The sequence below is a fragment of the Harpia harpyja genome, chromosome 2, assembly GCF_026419915.1.
Source record: "Harpia harpyja isolate bHarHar1 chromosome 2, bHarHar1 primary haplotype, whole genome shotgun sequence".
NCBI lineage: Eukaryota > Metazoa > Chordata > Aves > Accipitriformes > Accipitridae > Harpia > Harpia harpyja.
The window spans coordinates 87,259,863-87,281,808 of NC_068941.1; the positions used below are offsets into that span (position 1 = coordinate 87,259,863).

The 21,946-nt window shown below is 46.7% G+C and overlaps 1 protein-coding gene across 5 annotated transcripts; it reads right to left on the reverse strand.

Moving 5' to 3' along the window:
• Positions 1–473: 473 nt before the first annotated feature.
• On the reverse strand, positions 474–20,392 carry PANK2 (pantothenate kinase 2). Of its 5 annotated transcripts, none has more exons than XR_008234204.1 (8): positions 20,071–20,392; positions 9,656–10,008; positions 8,344–8,597; positions 7,166–7,342; positions 6,784–6,907; positions 4,196–4,321; positions 3,054–3,732; positions 474–836 (listed from the first exon to the last, which is right to left on the reverse strand). XR_008234204.1 is itself a non-coding variant. In XM_052780805.1 (7 exons), the coding sequence occupies exons 1-7, from the start codon at positions 20,297–20,299 to the stop codon at positions 3,682–3,684; spliced, it is 1,314 nt and encodes a 437-aa protein (XP_052636765.1). In that variant the 5' UTR covers positions 20,300–20,392; the 3' UTR covers positions 1,602–3,681. The 5 variants fall into 5 exon arrangements, 3 of the variants coding, with proteins under 3 accessions (XP_052636765.1, XP_052636766.1, XP_052636767.1); XR_008234203.1 differs by lacking the exon at positions 474–836 and adding an exon at positions 1,602–2,449; XM_052780805.1 differs by lacking the exon at positions 474–836 and having other exon boundaries at positions 1,602–3,732.
• Positions 20,393–21,946: the final 1,554 nt, after the last annotated feature.

The window sequence follows — 21,946 nt, forward strand, 5'->3', positions numbered from 1 at the left end:
ACGTCCCTCAGAAAGCCACGGGGCAAAAATAAGCCCAGACCCAACCCTGGTCGTGCACAAATCCACCTTCTCCCAGCAGCACGGACCCGTGCCAGCGTTCAGGTTTTAGTCAGACCTGGTTTAGAAGCCTGGTTTTAAGGAACCTGCTTAAAAATGTTACTAGCTGGGGATGGGACCAAGCATCGAGAAGGGATCCTCACTACCAGCAACAGGCAAATACTGAATTTTTACATTTTTTTTCCCCCTCCATGAACATGCTTTGAAATGCAACTGATTTCCAGAGACCAGAACGTGCAGGGAGCGAAGAGTAATTGAGGATTGCCGACAGTTATTTTTAATAAGTTCCTAAAATCAACTGAAAGGGCTCGTTTACACCTATTTCACCAGCACGTTCTTGACACCCATTCAGATCAACATTCATCCCTTTGCTCCATAGCTAGGAAGAACGAGGCAAGAGGCAAACAAGAGAAAAGTTTCAAGTATATAAAAATAACTGTAATATTTTATTACAAGAACAACAACAAAAAAATTTACAAAAAAATACACACAATACATCAAGGACTTTGGTGTTGGACATGACCACACAGGATCTACTCAAAATCCACAGGAAAAAAAAGGTGTTAACACACACAAGCGCGCAGAACTAACAGGGGGAAGAAAACCCGCGGGACGCTGCTCCCAGGGACACCAGCCCGGCACCTACTCCAGCGCCTCGGGGCAGGGATTTCTTGCAGGCTGCAGGGGCTTCTCTGCTCTCCACAGCTTCCCTCTGCATAACAAAATCATTTCAAGGTGGCTCCTTCCTTCCGTCGGTCTTCAGCTCCCAAAGCCTACTGCTATTAAAAAAAAAAAAACCAGCCGTCCTGTATGTTAGGAGGATTCAGAGGAGGATTATACACCCTCCCCACACTGATGTGGTCTGTATAAAACCCCCAGGACTAATTAAAGCTGATTGATAAGCCCACAGCAGCCCAGCGCATCGCTGAAGTATTACACCAAGGAGCGAAGTGGGTCCTGGGCACAAAGGCATTTCAAAAAGCCGAAGCGTGTTTCTGTTTCTTCTCCACGAGTCAACCCGGGGCCCAAGTTTTGACTGTGAGGGTGGGTGACCTGGCTGAAATGGCAGCCGGCTATGTGCCATGTGTTACCTTTTATATGGTAGAGAAAGAGTTAAGTCAAGTCTAGAAAACCTACAATCAGCAATTGGGAAGTGGAGCTGTTTTTAATACACCTACTTAGAGTTATCTTTTGTGTGATTTCACAAGAAATGAAGAATAAATCAGGGCTCAGGTGCCATTTGTCCAGAGAAGTTGTGGCTGCGCCGTCCCTGGAAGCGTTCAAGGCCAGGTTGGATGGGGCTCCGAGCAACCTGGTCTAGTGAAGGATGTCCCTGCCCATGGCAGGGGGGTTGGAACTAGGTGATCTTTGAAGGTCCCTTCCAACCCAAACCACACGACGATTGATTCTGTGTTATCCTGCTCCAACCCCTCACCTCTAAAAGTACCACGTTATATTGAACGCGGAGTGGGATACAGCTGAAACCTGCACTATACTGCAGGAAAAGCACACAAACTGTCTTCCACAGACAGCACGCAGCAAAGATTGTTGTTCTCAAATTACTGGAAGTATTCAGGAAGTTCCAGGCCCACAGTTAACTGAAGTTGAGAAAATGCCTTGTTTTACACTGTGTCTGCTGTCTGGAACACTTACCCAGCAGAGCTGACAGGACAGGCTTTGACAGAAACAGAAACATCTAACCTAGCAAAGAGTACATCTTCCAAATTTGTAGTTTCTTCCCTTTTCAGGCCCAAAAGAGAGGCTGGTACTGTGCAACAAACCCAGCGAGCTGTGGAGCACCTTGTGAGTACTCGGATCTCGGGCTGCAGCAACAGGTAGAGCTGGACACGATTTGCTGTGCTGCTCCTCCACCTCTACTGCACGTTATTGCGGCCAAACTGCAAGTTACCAAACCAGCACAGGCTGTCCAGCGCTGCGATCGGTCATCAAAAGGCGCATCGGGATCAGAGAGCTGAAAATCAACTTCTCTGGAAAGAAACCGTGACCTTAAGAGATGTGTTCGAGCCAGGACGACAGCCATTCCGATGTCCTGCGATAAACCCCAATGAGTATGAACTGAACTGATCCGCGCTTGCATTTCCACAAAAGGGTGCTTCAGCTTGCTCACGGAAGGACGGCTTCTACATATAGCTGAGCTGCTCAGCTGGAAAGCCAGAGCACCGTATTGCAGAGAACACTCTGAAGTAGTATCTCCATTTAGCTTACATCATCAAGGGAAGGTGCAGATGGCTTTTCAGAAAAGCAGCTTTTGCCACACTCCCTGACTGGAGTGCAGTTACGCTGAAATAACTGATGCTAGTAGCACGGCCAAGAGAACACGATAGAGATCATCTTAATTTCATAACGCGAGGTCCAAGCCTGGGAAGAATTTCTGCAAAGAGCAGAGTGAAGCAGAGACAGGAGGAAGGGCGGGCAGATTACAAACCGTGCGCGTGCTGCTTTCTTTTTTAAACTGCTGTCTGCTATCAGCATCTATTCAGTGCGCAGTAAGCCATTTCTAAATCCGCATCCTGAGAGCGCAGCGTCTTTAAGGGTTCCAGACTGCAGCAACCCAGTTTGCAGGCTGTATGCAAGATGGCACGCACAGAGAAAACAGAGAAGAGCACAGCATGCATATGGGAAGGAGAGGTTTCCCCCGGAAACCAAAGTAGTTTAGCAGTTTATAAATGTAAAATGGAACATTACAGAGAAGATCCCAAGTGTATGACTGAAAAAAAAAATAATCTCTTTGGTATAGTTATATGCAGCCAAGTTTTACACAGAGAAAAAAAAAAACCCAAACAAACAAACAAAAACCCCCCACCACAGTACACTCATCCTCAAATTTGCTTTTAGCAGATCTCAAGGTCAGAGGTTGACAGACACTCCCAACACTATGCCAGCACTATGGCATACCCCAAAGGGTACTGTGGTCTGTACAGAAGTGTTACAGGCTGAAATCGGAATCAACCCGAGACACAGGATTTATGCCTTACCTTTCGTCTCTCGTATACATAGATAAGAAGCTGCGGTAACAGGAATAAAGCCTTACTGACAGCACAACGGTGTTTGACAGGCCACTGTAGGGTTCAGAGGAGACAGAAGTGGTCCGTATGGTTTTTACATGCCAGGGCTGTGCTGATATTCTTTCCCTTTTACAGACAATTAACAGCACAATGTGAACACGATGCCTTTCGTTTACGGAACACAAAACGCTGCAGCTGAACTCTATAAACTGTGAACTGGGTAGACATTCAGCACTCAAAGGAATCTTGATGGAAGGAATAGAGTGCACATCTATTATGTCACCACCACTAAACATGGAAAAGACTACATAAAAAGGGCTGTTTGATGTGACTGAATGCCCTACAGATGTTCCAGATAGAACCACCACCTTCGGCCAGTACATTTGCATATATACTCCTTTTAAACAAACCTGTGTTGTCATCGAAGACTGGTTTCAACTGTTTACAGACAGAAACGCAACAGTCCTTTCCTTTTCTGATTAGGTCACGCACAATTAGTTTAACAGTCATTGAACACACGTTTTAAAGCGAAACTTGGGCTTAGTGACCCAGGAAGTGCCACAACTTCATAGGTCCAACTTATGGAATCTGCATGGAATTACGCTGAATCCAGGAGTTCCAGAAGAGCACCGACTGCACCAAAATAACCCTGAAGAGAAGACAGGAATATATATTAAAAACTCGAACATGGGCACACACCTGACACAAGAACAATATTACACATATGGTGTAATTTTAACAACTTATAAAGGACGGTGGAAAGAAATAACTATAGGTAGGTACATTACAAAATAGATTCTAACTATAATCGCTGTATTGGGAAGCAGAACTGCACAGAATCATCTATACTGTCAATAGTCTTAAAAGAAAGTTCACAAGCAAGATGAAATTGGTAGTAAATGGTTCTGATATCAGCTACTGGAACAATATATATGTTTTTTCTGACCCTACACTGGGCATTGCAGTAACTGTGGCTGTAGTAACAAAGCACTGGGATCCTCCTGCACAATGTGTATCATCAACAGCTACAGACTCCACACGGCTGTTTCCAGAGCGTTCGAAGGATTTGCATTTTGCCACGAGACAAAATAAATTTAAAAAGTTAATTTCACCTCATGTTCCAAGAAAAGTGCTTTTAACTGTCCCTTCGACCAGTAGTCCAAAGCATATGCCAGAAGCCTCATCGAGATTGTATTGATCCGAAGGAAATTGCCAACGAACACCACTCGATTAATGTTCTGCAAGTATTAAGGGGAAAAAATAAAAAAGGAACATTAAGGCTAAATTCCATTTTCTGCTTGCAACGATGAAAACCCCACCTTAGAGTAAGAAGAAAAAAAGTTACGCTTATAGTGCCTTTTAAAAAGGCACAGCATATTCAGCTTTTCAAATACATTTTCCACTGAGACTTGATGAAAAACAACCAGCTGAAAGCAGAGGGAAATCACCAGTCAACACTAAAGCAACCAGATCCAGAGAAACTGCATCACCCCAAATAGCTGCTCCTGGGAGCTAAGGAGTGTAACTGCCTTGGTGAGTGAGGATGGGAGCTGCAGAGAGAAGAGTTATAATCCACTTGCAGCTTTCTGAATTTAGAATTTTGAAATTGGACCCAAAAGAGACGATCTGCAAACAAGAGACCACACTGAGTCGGCTTGGGGTCTGGCAGCAGCAAGAGACAGTTCAGAACAGCAAGGTGAGACCAGAAAGGTGCACTGAGATGGTCAGGAACTGCACTGGGAGCGGCCAGAGACTACATCGAAAGACAAAAAAATAGAACTGTACTCAGCACTGGTGAGGCCACACCTCAAATACTGTGTTCGGTTTTGGGCGCCTCACTACGAGAAAGACCTTGAGGTGCTGAAGGGCAGCGAAGCTGGTGAGGGGTCTGGAGCACAAGTCTTATGAGGAGCGGCTGAGGGAACTGGGTCTGTTTAGTCTGGAGAAAAGGAGGCTGAGGGGAGACCTCATCGCTCTCTACAACTACCCGAAAGGAGGGTGTAGTGAGGTGGGTACTGGCCTCTTCTATCAAGTAACTAGTGATAGGATGAGAGGAAATGTCCTCAGGTTGAACCAGGGGCAGTTTACATTGGATATTAGGAAAAATTTCTTCACCTAAAGGGTTGTCAATCACTGGAACAGGCTGCCCAGGGAAGTGGTGGAGTCACCATCCCTGGAGGTATTTAAAAGACATGTAGGTGTGGTGCTTAGGGACAGGGTTTAGTGGTGGACTTGGCAGTGTTAGGTTAATGGTTGGACTCGATGATCATAAAGGTCTTTTCCAACCTTAACGATTCTACGATTCTATGAATTAACTGCTGAAAGTGTCAGGCAGGATCTGCAGAACTTTATAAATGTCCACAATTCTGTCAGAAAGCAGTACCAGCCAGGTCATTTTAAGACAGGCTCTTTTTCAGACTCTTCCACACTACCCGCAAACCCACAGATCTAACTACAGCCTTTCTAGCTTAGGAATTTGAATAGAATGGTTGATCTTTCGCTATGAGATCCTTATACTGGTTAGGAGCTCTAATCATCAAGTGCCATCTACTCTCTCTCCCCCCAACTCTGGCCTTTGACTCATCATTAAAAAAGCTGAATGGCTCTCTACTGTTAATCTGGGGGTGGGGGGAAGGGAAAAAAAAAAGAATTAGAAACCCATAACCAACACAACTCTGAATGAAAGGAAAAGACCAACCAAGTAGTGATATTTTGGATTTAAATCAGACTTCTAGCCAAATTTTCAATCCTAAAATAGTTCTCCTGAGCCAAGTGATGAACTCTGAAGCTTTCTTTTCTCCAGCAAGAAAGTAATTTTCAGTTCCTCTTTTTACCAAGGAATCAGGATCAAGTCCCATCTGCTCCTTCACTCGTGTCCTTCTACGGATTTTCCTTCCATACCCACACTCATTAATGCTTTCCCCCTAACTATTCAGCATCCACTCTGCATTCAGCTGTGTACTCTAGAGTGAGAACTCAGCAGACGTATTGTGGGCAAGACTGTTTATAATATGTCTTGCCTAGTTTCAGCAGTAAATGAAGGTAAATAGTGAGCATCTGCCAACAGCAACAGGAGCCAGGAGGATGCTTCACCCCGTTAGCTCATCCCATAGGAACAGGCTCAGAATGGAGTGGAGAGCATGTCTCTGTTCTTTCATAGCCCTGTACAATGCTGCTTGACATGAATGCAACAAGGCAGCACTGTAAAGAAGCTGAAAGCACAAAGATACAGGAACGGCCGTGGAAGTGGTGGGGCCTGACTGAGAAATCGAGAGCAACTCGTAAAAACAACATAGGAAAAGCATCCAGCCTCTACACCCCTCCGCCCCACCGTTCCTTCTCTCTCAGCGGTCCCAGGAGCTGTAGTTTATCGCACACCTACCGTTCCTCAAACCACCGCAGAGAAGCTGTTGAACTCCCGACCAAGCAGAGGACCTAATGAGACCAACAGCCAACCCCTAACTCGTTCACAGCTCTTCAGTTCACAGCACAATGATCTGGCTCAAACTACACAGACGAGCAAGGACAAAATTTACTGAAGAATCTAAACCGAGCGGATTACAACTTACTGAACATCCAAAAAGATGAGTATGAACACGCACCTACAGAAGTGTATGCAGGGAAAGAGAGATACTGTGTGACAGTAGCACACAAGTGATGCTTCAGACAGGAAGCAATGAAACAGATTTCCCCTTAATACCTCATTAAGTGCACACATCCGTGCTATGGAGCCAATGTTATTAGTGATGGTTATTAAAGTAGCCTTCGCGAGGTCCTCTTTGCTGACAGATTCCCGCTTCTCCTTGCTCATCATGTTTCCAAAGCTGTAAAGACAGTTTTTGAGTTAAAGGTCCATTTGCATCAGAATTCCAGGAGAAAATGGGAACCGCTAATTTAGCCAAAGCGATTCATCTTGAAGTATTTATTTTTAATTTTAAAAAGCGTAGCTATCAGTAATTTAGAACTCTTAAAACAGAACAGCAGAAGGAATGGTAGCTCTCCTCCTAAGACATGTAAATCCAGTTTTTCATCCTTGCAGAATCTCTAGTGAAAATAAAAATCAGAATCAGTCAAGTCATTACCTGGACGCTACAGCCCAGCCTGGCAATCCAAATCGCTCGTAGTCTCCTCCGTAAATGTCCCGCACTAGTTTGTCCACTTTGGTACTGTCCCCATGGGACGCCATCTCTAGGGCCTCTTCAAAGGTGGAGCAACCAGTAAGAAGGCAGCAGAGACCAAAAAAGGTTCCCCCTCCAAGGCTGCAACATAAAGCAAAATGAAAGTCACCCGCCTTGCTTCTAAAGGCACAGAGAAAGAAAATGGCTCGTTCACTGAAAGCTCGGATTACTCAGCTACGCATCTGAGTTAGCTCAGGTTGCCCCATTCCTTCAGCTTCTTTTCTTCGCAGTGACAGCAATCTTGGAAGAGCAGCATTTTTCTTTAAATCTGGTACTTTCAAATAACTTACAGCCTTCTGCAGAGGGCACGTTTCTAAATGAGAAATTTATTTTCTTATTTTACAATATCCACCTTCTTCCCAGCACTCAGAGAAGTCAAAATAAATATTAGTCCTGTGGGATAACTGGAGCATTAGGGCACAGCTATTCAAAATTTAGGGGAAAAAAACTATGTCCTGTTCACTTTACTGTGCACACATGCCAAGAATGATGTATAGTAAGAGTGAGATCTGTACTGTGAGGGTTTTTTTATTATTATTGCTAACTTTCAGGAAATTCAGGAAACCTTAAAGCCACAGAGCTCTTTGGCTTTTCCTGGCAACAAGAGCCACATCTTCAAGAAGGCGAGCTGCAGCACTCTAGCAACTATCTGGGGAATTACTGCCGTGCCAGCATCCCTTCCACCAAAACAAGGTAACTTTTGGAAGTCAGGATGCAAACCTCCACTGCTAGGATCAAAGCTAACAGTTGTTAACATGATCATTAGGAGTATATTTGGGATAATCCCAAACTATGGGATCTCTCTGATGACAAATAAAACACTTTAATTTCTGCAGCAGGGCAACTGAAAAAACAGCTTCTAAAGAGACTGGTTGCAGTAAAGAGACCAAAACATGAAATTCAGATTCTCTTTTCCAGAAGGGATCTTTGTTGGCAGAGGTAAGGGACTGCAGTAAAAGCAGGAGCTCGGTCATTCAACTCACCACCTTTATTGCAGCTTGTCCCTGAAAATGTCATCTACAATGCAGAAATGCATTCCACGCTCTAAAATAAAACTTAATTTACCTCCACACAGCACTCACCTGGTGCCCGTTACCCGTTTATAGTTTTCTTTTGAATACACAGCCAGAATGCTGACCCCTGAGCCAATGTTCACCAAAAGGAGAGGATACGGATTCTCCAAGTTGAATGGGAGCTTCTGACATCTTTCAGCATCCGTCGGGTTTTCAAAATAGTAGCACTCTGAATGTCCATTGAATCCAACTGAATCAATGTACAAAACTCCTTTAATAAGGCAATCGAGTTCATCTAGCTTACAAAGCTGAAGGTCACCCATCTGGCGGAAAAAAAAAAAAAAGAAAGAAGAATATTCAAGAAGTAGCTAGGGATCTCAAGTGTTTATGCTCAGGGCTAGAAAAATGCATTCCCTGCCAGCTAAATTCAGCTATCTCCATTACTCCCTGTAGTGGCTGAGAAAGAAGTACAGATCACAGGAGGGCTCCTTCTTTCTCCACGCACACGGACTGCTAACTACCCCAGCCCTGAAGTGTGCAGACATGAGAGAGGGGGAAATTGAACAACTGGATCCACAGATGGACGCCAAAAGGATCCCATCAAATTCCATGGGCCTGATTTAGGACCTGACTGAGGCACTAGCATGAAAAGCAAGGAAAAATGAGAAGGGAATTAACTGTTTGACAAAAAAAAAAAAAAAAAAAATCCCCCAAAACCCATCCCCAAAAACACACAAAAAAAGGAAGTTATGAATTGTTTTCCCCTCATGTCACTGCCTCGACTGCACAAAAAGCCTCTTTATTTGGTGCATTTTTTCAAGCCCTGGTTAACCAAAGTATTTCACACACATGTTTTTCACTTATGAACAAGAATCAAACTTATAATGAAGCCACATGATGATGTCAAATGCCAACTACTAACCTCCTTTCAGTTAATCTACCATCAAATTTGACTGAACCTCAGTCAGCTCACTCACACATGTGTTAGAAATGACACCACGTGAGCAAAGGAACAATAAAACAAATATTAAGCATGTGAAAGACAGCAATGACGAAAAAACCCACAAGACTGAGATCACCATAATCAGAGATTAATAATACAGAGAAAGTCTTGTAAGAGCACACGCTATGGAAGTTAGTGAATAATTTTAGAGTTACAGGAATGTTACATGCACTTTCAGGAAAGAAAGTATCCTAATTTGGAGATGTGAACTTGACTCCACATGCTGTTTCCTGAATCAAGTTTAATGTGAGTTAGGTACACTCTTCCAAAGCTAAGATTTAGAGAAGTTTTAGAGTCTGCAGAGAAAGTTTTCTAGTTTTAAGCTTTTAAAAAATTTTACTACCAGATCCTAATCATATAGAAGCCAAAAATGCATACTGTGCGAAAGTCCTGCTCAAATTTGTACGCTCCACCTCCCGTGGCACATAAGGTAGTATGGAGGCTTGAGAAGTGTTTTTCGCTTCCCATTTGAATAAAAGCAGGCATGTCATGAGTAGGAAAGCGTATAAAGTGCAGATTGCCTTTACGTCCACACAGGGTAAGGTCCTTTAGTTCAAGGTGCACATCCCGAATGCCTGTAGATCCATAGGCTACATTTGATGTCAGGTATTTGCGGATGCTTTTGAGATTTTCCACTTCCTCCTCCTCCTCTTCAGCAGTGATGTCCTTTGGTTCAAAATAAACAAGTTTGACCAAGGTCCCTCCAATATCCAAGCCAAACCAAGGAAAGACTAAAAAGAGGAGAAAAAAAAAAGAAAAAGAAACAGGGCATGATACTGTCATACCACCAGCAAGATAGTTATAAACTGAATTAATTAATGCAATTCTCTAGGGACTGCAAAATGCAGGCCTGTTTGATCTGTTCATTTTCAAGTGGAAAACAAAGAAAGAAATGTTAGCAGTCTGGTCTGCCTTTGACAAGTGCGGCTGAGACTCCTCTGTACATGAGCACGACTCCTGTTCTGAGATACCTCCTGTTCAGGAGCTCCCAACATTTGATATGCAATACTCAAAATACTTACACCACCACCATGCAGCACTGAAGATGCACACAGCGCTGGTCTGACAGTATCCATACACCCGCCTGATGCTGCCGCAATTTTAATCCCCAGCTATTTTATAAAGTTCTGATTCAGAGCCAGAGCCAAAGATAATACCAGTGCTTTTACATCAAAGGGATGTACTAACGTTAACTAATTACAACACATAACTGAGGTAGACAAGTAATCTAAGATGCCCCAGGGAGACAAAAACAAATGTCTAATTGGATTATTTTATTAGTCAAATTCCCCCATGGTACAAAATATGCATTAGTGTCAGGCCCAGCAACATTTACAGCTGTATTAGATAATGAGCTTCTTGGAAAAGATCAAGAGAAAACCCTGATCAGATGGAATCTGCGATTAGAGCTGAGAACTGGAACAGATTAATATTACCATTAATGAGCTAAAGGATAGGCTAGAGCTAACAAGATACATGGGCTCCAGAGCAAAGAGAAAAATGTAGCCACATGTTATGGCTTATGGCAGCAGGATTAAACCCTTACGCTTTTTTCCAAAAATAAAAAAAGGAATGTTTAGAAAATAAACCTGAATGCAGCGTAGATGTTACTAACATTCCTCTGGAAAGAAGGATCTCAGGTTTTAGTAAAATTCTTACATGTCAGAGACAGGCATGATAACATGCTACTGTTATTTTTGCAAAATACGTTTGCTTATCTGCAGACAGATGAGTGTGCGACACGAAGAAGCCCTTGTTCCTACCGCCACTTGAAAGCCGGTATCCCTCCGGTTAAACTCCGGGAAGCAGCAGCAGCCACCCCCAGAACGCAGAACTGCCAAGCGAGAGCACGTTCCGTGTCCCCCCGTCCCAGCAGCGCAGGAGATGCATGCCGAGGCCCCGCCACTCGAGCTGCAGGAGCACTAAGCAGTCAGAGAGCAACACCCAAATACCCAGAGGCAGCACTTAAGAAAGCCGAACAGCAAAGAAAACAACTCAGGGACAGGAGGGGAACTCACTCCGAAAGAAAATGATCTTTGAAAAGCCACAAACCCGACAGGCAAGCACATGTTTGAAGACGAGGTATCCTCTCCTCGGCGGGTTAACTTGGTTGCTGTACAGAGCGGAGGTAAAACAGCCCCTTTTAGAGCATCACAGTTCCCCAGGAGCTGCTAGAGCCATCAGTTACCCACGTTATTTTTAAACCACCAAGCTATTTTTATATATTTACACAGAGGCCACCCCCAACCATCACCAAAAGAAATCTTGGAAGAAGATGCAAACTCTATTTTAGGAGGCACATCCAAATCCCAATCACTCTCTATTTCTAATGCATTTACTTCAAACAAGAACAGACATAAAAATAACTATTCATGAATGAGGGAGAGATAAATTTGAATCACAGTCCAACGGAGAAAGCAGGAGCAATTCAAGGACTTTTTTCATGACAATTTCTTATTCCATACTCCAGAATTCAGAATTGCAAACTCTATCAGCATTTCAGGATGGAAAATCTACTAAGTGCTTTACTTGGAGAAAAGTTTAGCATATGTATGTGATTCCAAGACTCCCTCAAGAAAACTTTACTGTAGCTAAATTAAAGTTACTTCTCAAGAGAGGAATGTTGGCTGCCTGGGCCTCATCACATAACATCAGGAGAACCATATCCCCGGGGACACCACACCAGGAGGAGCACCCTCACGAGAAGGGGAGTCCAAGACCCCAGAGTATAAGTGAAGGGAAAGGCAGGGAGGACAAACTCCAGGATTTCTGTACCCCCAAAAGAAAGGGCCTTGTCGTGGAGGAGTGTGGCAACAGCAGCTGAGCTGGCAAACAGAAGTGACAGAGACCACGACCACGTCAGGGAGATGGATGCTCTACGTCGGCGTGGCAGGCACCAGGGCAGAAAACAAAACCCACCAAGCATCCACTTGCTTCACTCACTTGCTCTTCCTGACACCTGAAACCTAAAAACCCATACACAGGCCCCCCTAATGCCATATTAAAGCCAGCTCCAATATGGCATATACATCTGTAAGTCAGCAGTTCCCATACTAGCGGCAGAATAGGACATCCCACCCCCCGCAAGTGTTTTGCCTTTGTTTGAATGAAGTCCCAGATTTATCAACTAACTACCGCAGAAAAACGCTTTGAACAAGGATCATGCTCTGCTATTGAGAGAAGAAGCAATAAAAATACCATCAACGTCATGCAGGTAAAAATAGGGCATTGGCAGCCAAACCAGAGCCTTCTGCTGCTGCTCCAGTCCCTCCAGTGACTGGAACTGGTAAAGACCGCTCTATTTAAATACCCAGTTCATGTACAGGATCACTAAAACCAGTTTCCCCACATGCACTGTGCTTTTCAATACTGCTTAAACTCTGTTGGAAAACTAACAAGCTCTACGCAAGAAAAGGAACAGGAAGAGGCTCAGCAAAGCCTGTTGCTTTAAAAAAAAAATGTTACTCAGCAAAGTCTTCTCCTGTCTGTTGTGGTCACTGACATCTTGGACTCCCTTTTCACAAATTTCCCACTCTTAAACGCACTCGGCTGCTTTGTCATCTCTGCTCTGACGAAGGGATTAGTTTCCTGAAAGCTCCTGTCCTGGTGCTGGGAAACCTCCTTTTGATTTCTGGAATATATTTGTTCCTGTCAGGACATGCAATTTTTTTTCTGCATTATAAAGCCTGCACCTTTTTTTTTTTTTTTTTAAAGCATCCCCACCCTGATATTTAGAGACAGCAATCCTCTCCCCAACCTCACTTTGCCAGGCTACGCAAGGGTAAAAATCTGGAGAGCAGAGGGTAGGAGAGAGAGCAAGGATCTTGGAGATGCCCTCATTGGGGTGCAGCAGAAAAGTATCCAAAAACCTAAGGCATGGTGCCCCGCTGAAGCCACATAACTGAAAATGCCATACGGGCTGCTTCATCACAAGCTAACGGGCTTCCACTTCAGAGTAGACACTCAGCTGGCAGTACACACATTTGTTCAGTAGAGTAACACTAGTTCATTTTAACATTGGTTGTGAAGTTCACACACCAAACTCCTACATTCAGGAACACAAACCTTCCAGATTTTAGGGCATGACAATCACCAAGTCAGTCCTTCAGTCTAGAAGCTTTCCTAGTCACAAAAAAAATACAGCAGCTCCTTATAAACTTCATCCCAGCTTATTCTCAGTGCCCTCAAGACCTTCAATTTTTTTATATATATAAATTTGTTTTTTATTCTGGTGGTGTTATAGTTGCCACTGAACCAGCAGAACATCAAGCGTGGGGTTAAACCACACCAGTTATCCACTGTCTGGCCCACCAGAAGACATGGCTAATGGGGAAACAGGAATGATGCCTGCAGAGCTGGGTGTAAACTGCAGTCAGGTTGGGTCCAGGGCTTACTAGTCTTTGCTCAGCACTGGCCCCACTAAATCCCAGCTGCCCCAAAAAGAGCATCCAACGCCTTGTGCAGGGACACAGCCTCAGACCGGAGCTGGCTTCACACACCCGTGCAGCACCAGCTGCAGAAAGCCTCTGCACAGAGCAGCTGGTGTTCTCCATCTGCCAACAGCTCGGCTATACCTTCAGTAAGTCACCAGGGATAAATTCTGAAAGACAGCCTATTAAGGTAATTAACTTAAACCAAATGATTCTTAATTATGGATCTCTCATTATATACATCCCAGTCACAGGTTAAGAATCCAGGGAAGAAGTGTGCTAGCTCAAAATAAAGTGCTTCTTTACCATACTGTAAAGGACTTTCTATGCAGTAAAACCCGCAGAGAGTACTCAAATAATTTGGGGCATGGACAGAACTTCCCCTATAAACCCGTTTTTGTGGGAAAGGGGTGTGGCACACAAACAAGAGGAGGAAATTATTTCAGCGACCTGTAGAACCGTGGGTTTTTTTCCTTATGCTGACAGGAAGTCAGCCAACACAAACATGCAGGGCAGCGACAGCTCTTCCATATCTGAGCACTAGAAAAACCCATGCCTTCAAAGGGAGGAAGGAGGAAGCTCTCTTGGATGAACGCCATCACCATCTGCTACTGAGAGTTCTCTTAAAACACTGATTTTTCCCAGCATCTACAGTGCAGTTGAAAGCCATCCAAAGATCTTTCCCTTTTAAGCCTCCGAAGCGTTTTTTCCAGGAGAGCTGCTGCAGAGGACGGCAGATCTAGAGCAGCATAAGAACTGGTGGCATCCAGGAGCCTTTGGGCAGCCCGGAGGCTGATTTTTCTCAGTCAGAAGGTTCTGCTGAAATAACCAGTGCAAGAAAACTCCAGCTTTAATGGCCGAGGCAGAAAACGCAAACGCTGCCTCTCCGCACCACCTCCCCACTGCTACTGGGAGCCCTCCGTGCTGGGAAAGAGCCTCGCACGCGTGTCTCCTTTCCAAGCGCTCACCAGCCAGAGAACAACGGGGAGGACGAGAAACCCGTAGGCAGAGCATTGCAGAAGCATCGCGGTGCAAACCTCTGGACTCTCCTCCTGCCCAGCACCTTCTGGGAAGTGTGTTTAGTCTCTCGCCGGGTACCTGGACATTTACAAGAAAGGCAGGAAATCCTCTTCTCAAAGGCAGAACTGCCCTTCGTTCAAAACCTTCTGCAGTCTCTTTCCTTAAAGAAACTCTCTACACGACTTTGTTAGCACGATGACAGCCACTTACCCCACTCTCAAACATTGTGTAAGACAAAAAATAAATGCAACGGTATTCAGCGTGAAAAGTAGCAAGGGTACAAAGAAGGTGACTTAAGGAACTGGTAAAATTGTGGCACCGCTCAGCAGATCAGGCACACAACCACGAGACTTATTTTCATTTGCTTCCCTAATGCAACGCACTGCAACAGCAGTTATAAAGTATCTTAAAGCAATTTTTTCCCCCAAGAAAAAAAATTGTTCATCTTTTGGCCTGACAATTGTTTTCCCTTAGCATAGACACTTCTAAAAAGCAGCTCTACACATACATTTTCATACACACAACGTACATACAGCTCTTTGTCTTAAAAATAAACCTTCTTCTAACGGACAGATCTATGGATACGCAGCAACAAACAAAAGAGCAGTCTGCAAACAAAGTTAAGGGCTTACAGCTCGTACTAAAACAGAAAAGCTGAAGGATACTATGTGTTCCCACAGCAAGAGCTGCCACCCTCCCTTCATCTTCAAATCCCTTTTAGAGTGAGACTGCAAGGTCCTTGGGGCAAGAAAAATATAATGCCTTTATTTGTTATGTAAATTACTTTATAAAATCGGACACTATCTAAATAAAAAAACCACAACAGACTTATTCTGAAAGCTGCAGAAGTGTCAAGATGAAAGAGGTGATATAATTAAAGATCTCTATGGTGGATTTTCTTCATACGACAAGCAGCTCAAGTTGTATTTCAGACTGATCCTTAAGTTATGAGCCAATTATATCAGAAGCTAAAAAGATTAGCCTGCGGAGCAATGAAGACTGATGATTTAGTTGAGCGTATGACAGCATCTCTACGCTTACTCTAAAATATTCAACGCTATATTTTAATATTGTTACACCATGATGGAAATTTTACAGCTGGGGAAAAAAAATATTCATCAGCAGTTAATATAAAGCGACACTAAGTCTACATATCCTCCCATCTCTAAAAATAGGCTCTGCTAGGAATTCACATTTCATACACAATTCCAAAATATGAAAAGGTATTCAGAAATCAAAGCTTAAATTATGTACTGCAAAGGAGCTGCCAAAACAGTATTTTATTTGTACCTCTGCTTGGATACTGTGTATATTGAGAATTTAAAGCAATGTGTACATTATGTCTTTGCATGATTCTGATAAGAGATACTAAAACTTTAAAAAAAAAAAGGTATCAGTTGAAAGGACTACAGAATGGATGAGGACATGCTTTTTTCTTTTTTTTTTTAACCATACACGCATACATTTTTAGAAACTATTTGCAGGATGCTCTTCTTGACAATTTAGGTATAGGCTTTCTTTTGGAATTCATTAATACCCTACAATACAAATACACTTTAGGCACCTTACTTCCCCTCCCCTTTTGTCAAACAGTGAAACATTATGGATGACGCCTGGCAAAAGCATCAAAAAAAGCTAATTTTTTTTTTTTTTTTCAGAGAGCTAGCAAATAGACTACAGAAAGGAGAAGCATACTTCGTTACCCAGGGAAATAACCTGAACTCATCTCTGTCAAGGAAACCGGGTTTTCAGGAAGGAGCAGAAGAGCGGTGCAGCAGCACAGGAGAGCCAGGAGAGAGTATGGTAAGGTGAAAAAGGGGGAAGCTGATGAACTGAATCGCTGACCTATTTCTCTTACCATAAGGAAGATTCGTTACAAAAAATACTCCCCTGCTTATTATGATCTGGTCATCATCGGTTTTATGCCTGGCACTTAACCCCACCCACAGCAAGCCACTCAGTATCCCATGGTTACATTAAAGTAAATGTAAATGTGAACATCCTCTTTTCTCATCTGGGCTATTTCCAGTCCAGTTTTTAAGTGTAGATTTCAATAATGGTACCGATAACTCATTACCAGAAAGGAATTCTTCTGTATTGCCCCTGGAGCTGATAAAACTTTTTCTGTATTATCATTTCCACCTGTACGAATAACCCTGTCAAGCTCCCCTTCACACCCCACCAACATAATACTCCAAAGCAGCTAGGAACTTCAACGAATCTCTGCTTCACAACCTTTTCAGGCACACTTCTCGCTCCCTTCCGAGGGCAGCAGCATCCTTGACTCCTCCTCCTTTTGCCTGTGACATACTGAAAATCACGGTTGCACGGTCTGCAATAAAGCTCTTCAGTTCCTATGAAGCACGCCAAGAAACATTTAATAGCCTGAGACGCACGAAGGCACACAGCTCGGACATCGGTTGGACTGCTGCAGGTCAGGTTATTTCAGATACATCCAATCTAATTCCCCTTGGTCCCAGACCTTCCCCAATCTCTGCAGTGAAACAGCCCTCGCTGCACATTACGGGTACAGACAGACGACTACAGATGAAGAAAGATCACAAGCTTGAACCACAGCCCGCTGAAATCCTTTCATTCCTGGGGAAGCAGGGCTCATCTGCCAGGGCATCTGCCAGCACAGGCAGGCAAGACAAGCCTCAAGGTCACTGAGCTTGTTTGCCACATACCAGCAGCAGACAAGTGGGAGCTAAAGTAGGACATTTTTGATCAGACGCCCATTAAGCGGTTTGCTTTCATTTAGGCTTACTTGAATCTTCCTTAAGGTGGGATCGAGCATTTTAACTTCAAAACGTAATTGCCTCTGACATCAGACGTTGTCCCTATTAAGGGATGTACTTGCTCCAGCACATTTCTCTTCCAATTATCACAAAAATCATTTAGGAAAGACAGGCTATGCTGTAATCCTGAAAAGTACTACGCTGACCTTCCAAACTGGATCCAAATCCTGTCTTGGAAGCTACCAGAACACCTTTTTTCCTAAAAGTATCCCACACCAGTCTCAGGATTTAACTTTACCACAACAAACCAGAACCTCAACAGCCAACTTCAATCTACATTTTCCATAAAAGACACAGAAACTGCCCCCAAGCAAGGCAGAAAAGTATAATCACCTAATGCATAGCTCTGTCTAAGTCCACCCTCATTTTCATACCAGAGATCTCCGACATTTCCCTACAGCTGGCTGCAACCTCTTAACTAGCATGTCTCTAATTAATAACCCCGCAGCTCCCATTGGTAGGTTTTGCTGTGCTTTCCTTAGAACAACAGCCACACAAGCGGACTTTCACATACAAAGTAGGTTTTGCTGCATCTAAATCACGAGGATGCTCGCCACTACTAGTGCCATTACACCCCTCCGCTAAATTTCTCTTTCATTCTATTAATTCCTCAGCAAGTGAAACCCCCGCAGTCACCTCAGTTATTTAACATTAACTTTACAGTCATTTCCTGGTGCAGGATCACTCCTGTAATCCAGCACGATCTGGAAATGAAAGGAAGGGAGAGGCAAAGGGAGTGCAGGTTAGCGCAGCCACGCTGACACTACATTAGCATTACTGAGCTGCACTCGCCTGGAATTAGTAACGCAAGCAGCATCCAGTTCAGCAAATGTCTTCAAAGGTCTTTTGATATATAATTCCAATTTTTCACACTAAGACAGGGCAAAAGAGAAGCTTCCTTTTTTTCCCCGCAACCAAAAAAAAAAAGAGAAAGAACGCTGTTTAAGACACATTACATTAATACGCTAACAATAACGTCTCAGCATTGACAGCCAACAGACCGAGTCTTGCCACGAGATGCACGACAATTTTGATTCCTGTTTTCAGCCTGGACTCATTTGCTGACATCCTTTTAATAGCTGCGCAGGCAACGGGGAACTACATTGACGCTATCTCATTTTCAGGGTATGGCAATTTCCTTCCAACAGGAAGGACTCCGGCACAAGTGAAGAAATAATCACTCAGTTCCACTTCAAACATGGCTGAAGTAAGTCACCAGCTACAGCCACCTGAACGGCAGCTCCTGCTGCTGCCAAAATGAAGGCTGCCATCCATTTTGCACCTAACTCACTCCATAGACCGTTTCTGGCACGGCGTTGAAAAACGTGGTTCGAGGGACAGGTTTTTTCCTTACACAGCCCGGTTTGGTCTGTGCCCAATCCCAGCCAAACCTGCGGGACTCTCCCCTCCCAAAATTTGTGCCACTCTCTTTGCTCTCCATTGCTTTTCTTCCACCAGTTACCAGTCCAGCCACCCAGCCCTTACCCCTGGCTCTGGCTGCACACCCTGGCCCCTCCGTCTGTCCTTCTGTCTCCTTTCCCTCGCCCTCTGTGTCCTCACCAGCGACCTTCCCTCCCTCTCTGGTCCAAGCTCCCCAACTCGGGCACCTCAGCACCCGCCACAGCCCCAACCTCTGCGTCCTGCCCCACCAGGCCAGGCACCACCTCACCCTCAATCCCCTTGAGCTCTTGTGGCTCAGCTTGTCCCACCCTCCGCCCCAGCCTGGTGAGCCCCTGTCACTGTCCCACCCTGTCCCCACCGTGCTGGGCCCATGTCATCACCCCACCGTGCTGTCCCCAAACTGGCCATGCTGGGCCCATGTCACTGTCCCAACCTCTCCCCACTGTGCTGTCCCCAAACTGGCCATGCTGGGGCCATGTCACTGTCCCAACCTGTCCCCACCGTGCTGTCCCCAAACTGGCCATGCTGGGCCCATGTCATCACCCCGTGTCCCCACGGTGCTGTCCCCAGACTGGTGACATTGGGCCCATGTCACTGTCCCACCCTGTCCCCACCGTGCTGTCCCCAGACTGGCCATGCTGGGCCCATGTCACCACCCCCACTCTACCCCCATGGTGCTGTCCCCAAACTGGGCACGCTGGGCCCACGTCACCACCCCACGGTGCCATCCCCAGACTGGCCATGCTGGGCCCATGTCACCACCCCACTCTACCGCCATGGTGCTGTCCCCAAACTGGCCATGCTGGGCCCACATCACCACCCCACGGTGCTGTCCCCAAACTGTCCATGCTGGGCCCATGTCACCACCCCACCCGGTCCCCACCGTGCTGTCCCCAGACGGGCCATGCCGGGCTCATCATTCGCCACCGTGCTGTCCCCGTATCCCCCCCCCCCCCCCCATTCAGGAGCCCCCTTCCCCAGCCCCACCCCACCCTCCTGACCCCGCCCCAACCCGGCCCCACCCATCACAGCCCCGCCCCTTCCCCGTCGCCACCCGTTAACCCCCCTCCCCCGGCCCCGCCCCTCCCGGCCCAAGCCCCGCCCCCGCCGCAGACCCCGCCGCCCCCGCCCCCGCCGCACTCACGCGGGCGGTTCTTGCGGACCGAGTCCCGCCGCTGCCGGCTGACGGAGCCGCCCCGTTCGCGGGGCTGCGGCCCCGCCGCGCTGTCAACGCCCGCCCCGCCGCCGCCACCGCTGCTCCGCCGCCGCGGGGGTCCGCCGTCCGGTCCCGTCCCCCCTCCTCCTCCTCCCCCTCCTCCCCGCCGCCTCGGCGGCTTCTCCGCCGCGCCGCCGCCATTTCGCAGCGGCTCCATCCGCAGCGCGGCCCGGCCCCATGGGCCGCCCGCCCCGCCGCCCCTCAGCTCTCCTCACGGCCGCCACCGCCGCAGCCACCGCCTGCAGCGCGCCTGCGCCAAACGGCCCCCCCCCCCCCCCCCCGCGCCGCGCGCGCGCGCCCCCGGCCCCCCCCCTCCCCCCGGGGTGGGGCGGGATAGGCCGTGAGGCGGTCCCCAATCCGCGCCCTCCGCCGTGCGGAGCGACAGGCGGCTTCGCCAATGGGAGAGAGCGATCGGACGGCCGCGGGTAGTGACAAGAGCGGCTACCCAATCGAATGTGCGGGCTGGGGACGGGGCGGGGACGAAGGCGCCGGCGGGGGCGGGCAGATATGCGACAGCGTTGGCCTATGGGTTTCCCTCGGAAAGAGAATGACACGGCAGCTGCCCAATGATGTGAGGCGTCTGTCTGGTCGGGGCGGGGGAAGGCAGGCTGATTGACAGGCCGGGTAACTGTGGCAACGCGGGAAGGGGCCGAAGGGAAGACCGCAGTAGGCCCGCTTGGGCTGGGCCGCGCCGCGTCGGGGGGCAGGCTGCTTTGCATACGATTTGCATATGCAGATAGCGAGGCCCCCCTCATCCCCTCACTGTGGGGCGGCTCTGCGGCCCCCAGGCCCCCCACCGTGTCGGGCCTGCGCCCCACGGCCTCCGCCCCGGCCCTCCCTCGGTGGCTGTGCCGGGCCGGCCTGGGGCCATGGAGGCCTGGGGCCTAAACCTCCTAAAGTCGCCCTTCTTCATTTGCCGTGTCGGGGAAGCTCAAGACTGCCGCCGCCGATGCTGCCTGTGAGGACGCTCTGTCCCAAAGGCGTGCTTGAAAGCGGCATCTTCGGAGGCTGCCTCTCCGGGCTACGTTACGGGCACGAACATGAAGTGAAACAGAATCGGCTGTTTCTGAGCTCGACGCGTCCTGGAGGACAACTAGTAGGGCTACGGCTTTGGTGGGGAGAGCTAAGGTTTCCCTCCTACAGAGAAAGAGACAAACAGCAGAAAGAAGTCCCGCTCCCCTTCATGAGGCCTCAGAGACAAAGCTGGACCCAAACTCCCAGTGAGGGCAGATGAAAACACTCGAGTTCTCCAAAGATCTTGCAAGCGCAGTAGAAAGGACGGACACAACAAAATGGGAACCAAGAGGGGAGGTTTAGGAGGAGAGACAATGAAACAAGGGCCAAGGCTTCAGGATACATTCAGGCCCAATCCTTGGCTCCCCTATATGTCACAATGTAATTTAAGTGCTGATACATCCTGTTCTTTGAACTCTGACCCTACTTTTATTAATGCTGAGCTAACAACTGCAGCAGTAGCCATCCAGGCAGCAGAAAAATTGAGGCGACCATAAAGAGGGGTGCAAGCAACGATCAACAGGATGACATTCAAGAAGAAAAACTGACTCCCAGATTATATCATGCTGTAACAGTTCCCGTTGTAACAAGACAGAGGTTCCTAGGTGGAATGTTAATTGATGTCTAACATACCTAGAGCATGGCCAAGCATGTAACTGCAGCCCAGTGACCCATGGTGCTCTTCACCTGCACCGTGTTAATCTCAGCTCACCGCAATCCTCAGGCATTAATTCAATACCAAAGGGATAAGTGACCGACATTGAAAAAAGGTGTCATAATTTCACTAAGA

What these genes read in the sequence shown, in the direction of transcription:
- PANK2 (XM_052780805.1), bottom strand. Translation starts at nt 20,299, where the DNA reads ATGGAGCCGCTGCGAAATGGCGGCGGCGCGGCGGAGAAGCCGCCGAGG. An exon ending in AAACGGGTAACGGGCACCAG is followed by an intron (nt 7,343 to 8,343) that starts GTGAGTGCTGTG and finishes TTTATGTTGCAG; the next exon opens with CCTTGGAGGGGGAACCTTTT. An exon ending in CACTTTTCTTGGAACATGAG is followed by an intron (nt 3,733 to 4,195) that starts GTGAAATTAACT and finishes TCTTCTCTTCAG; the next exon opens with GGTTATTTTGGTGCAGTCGG.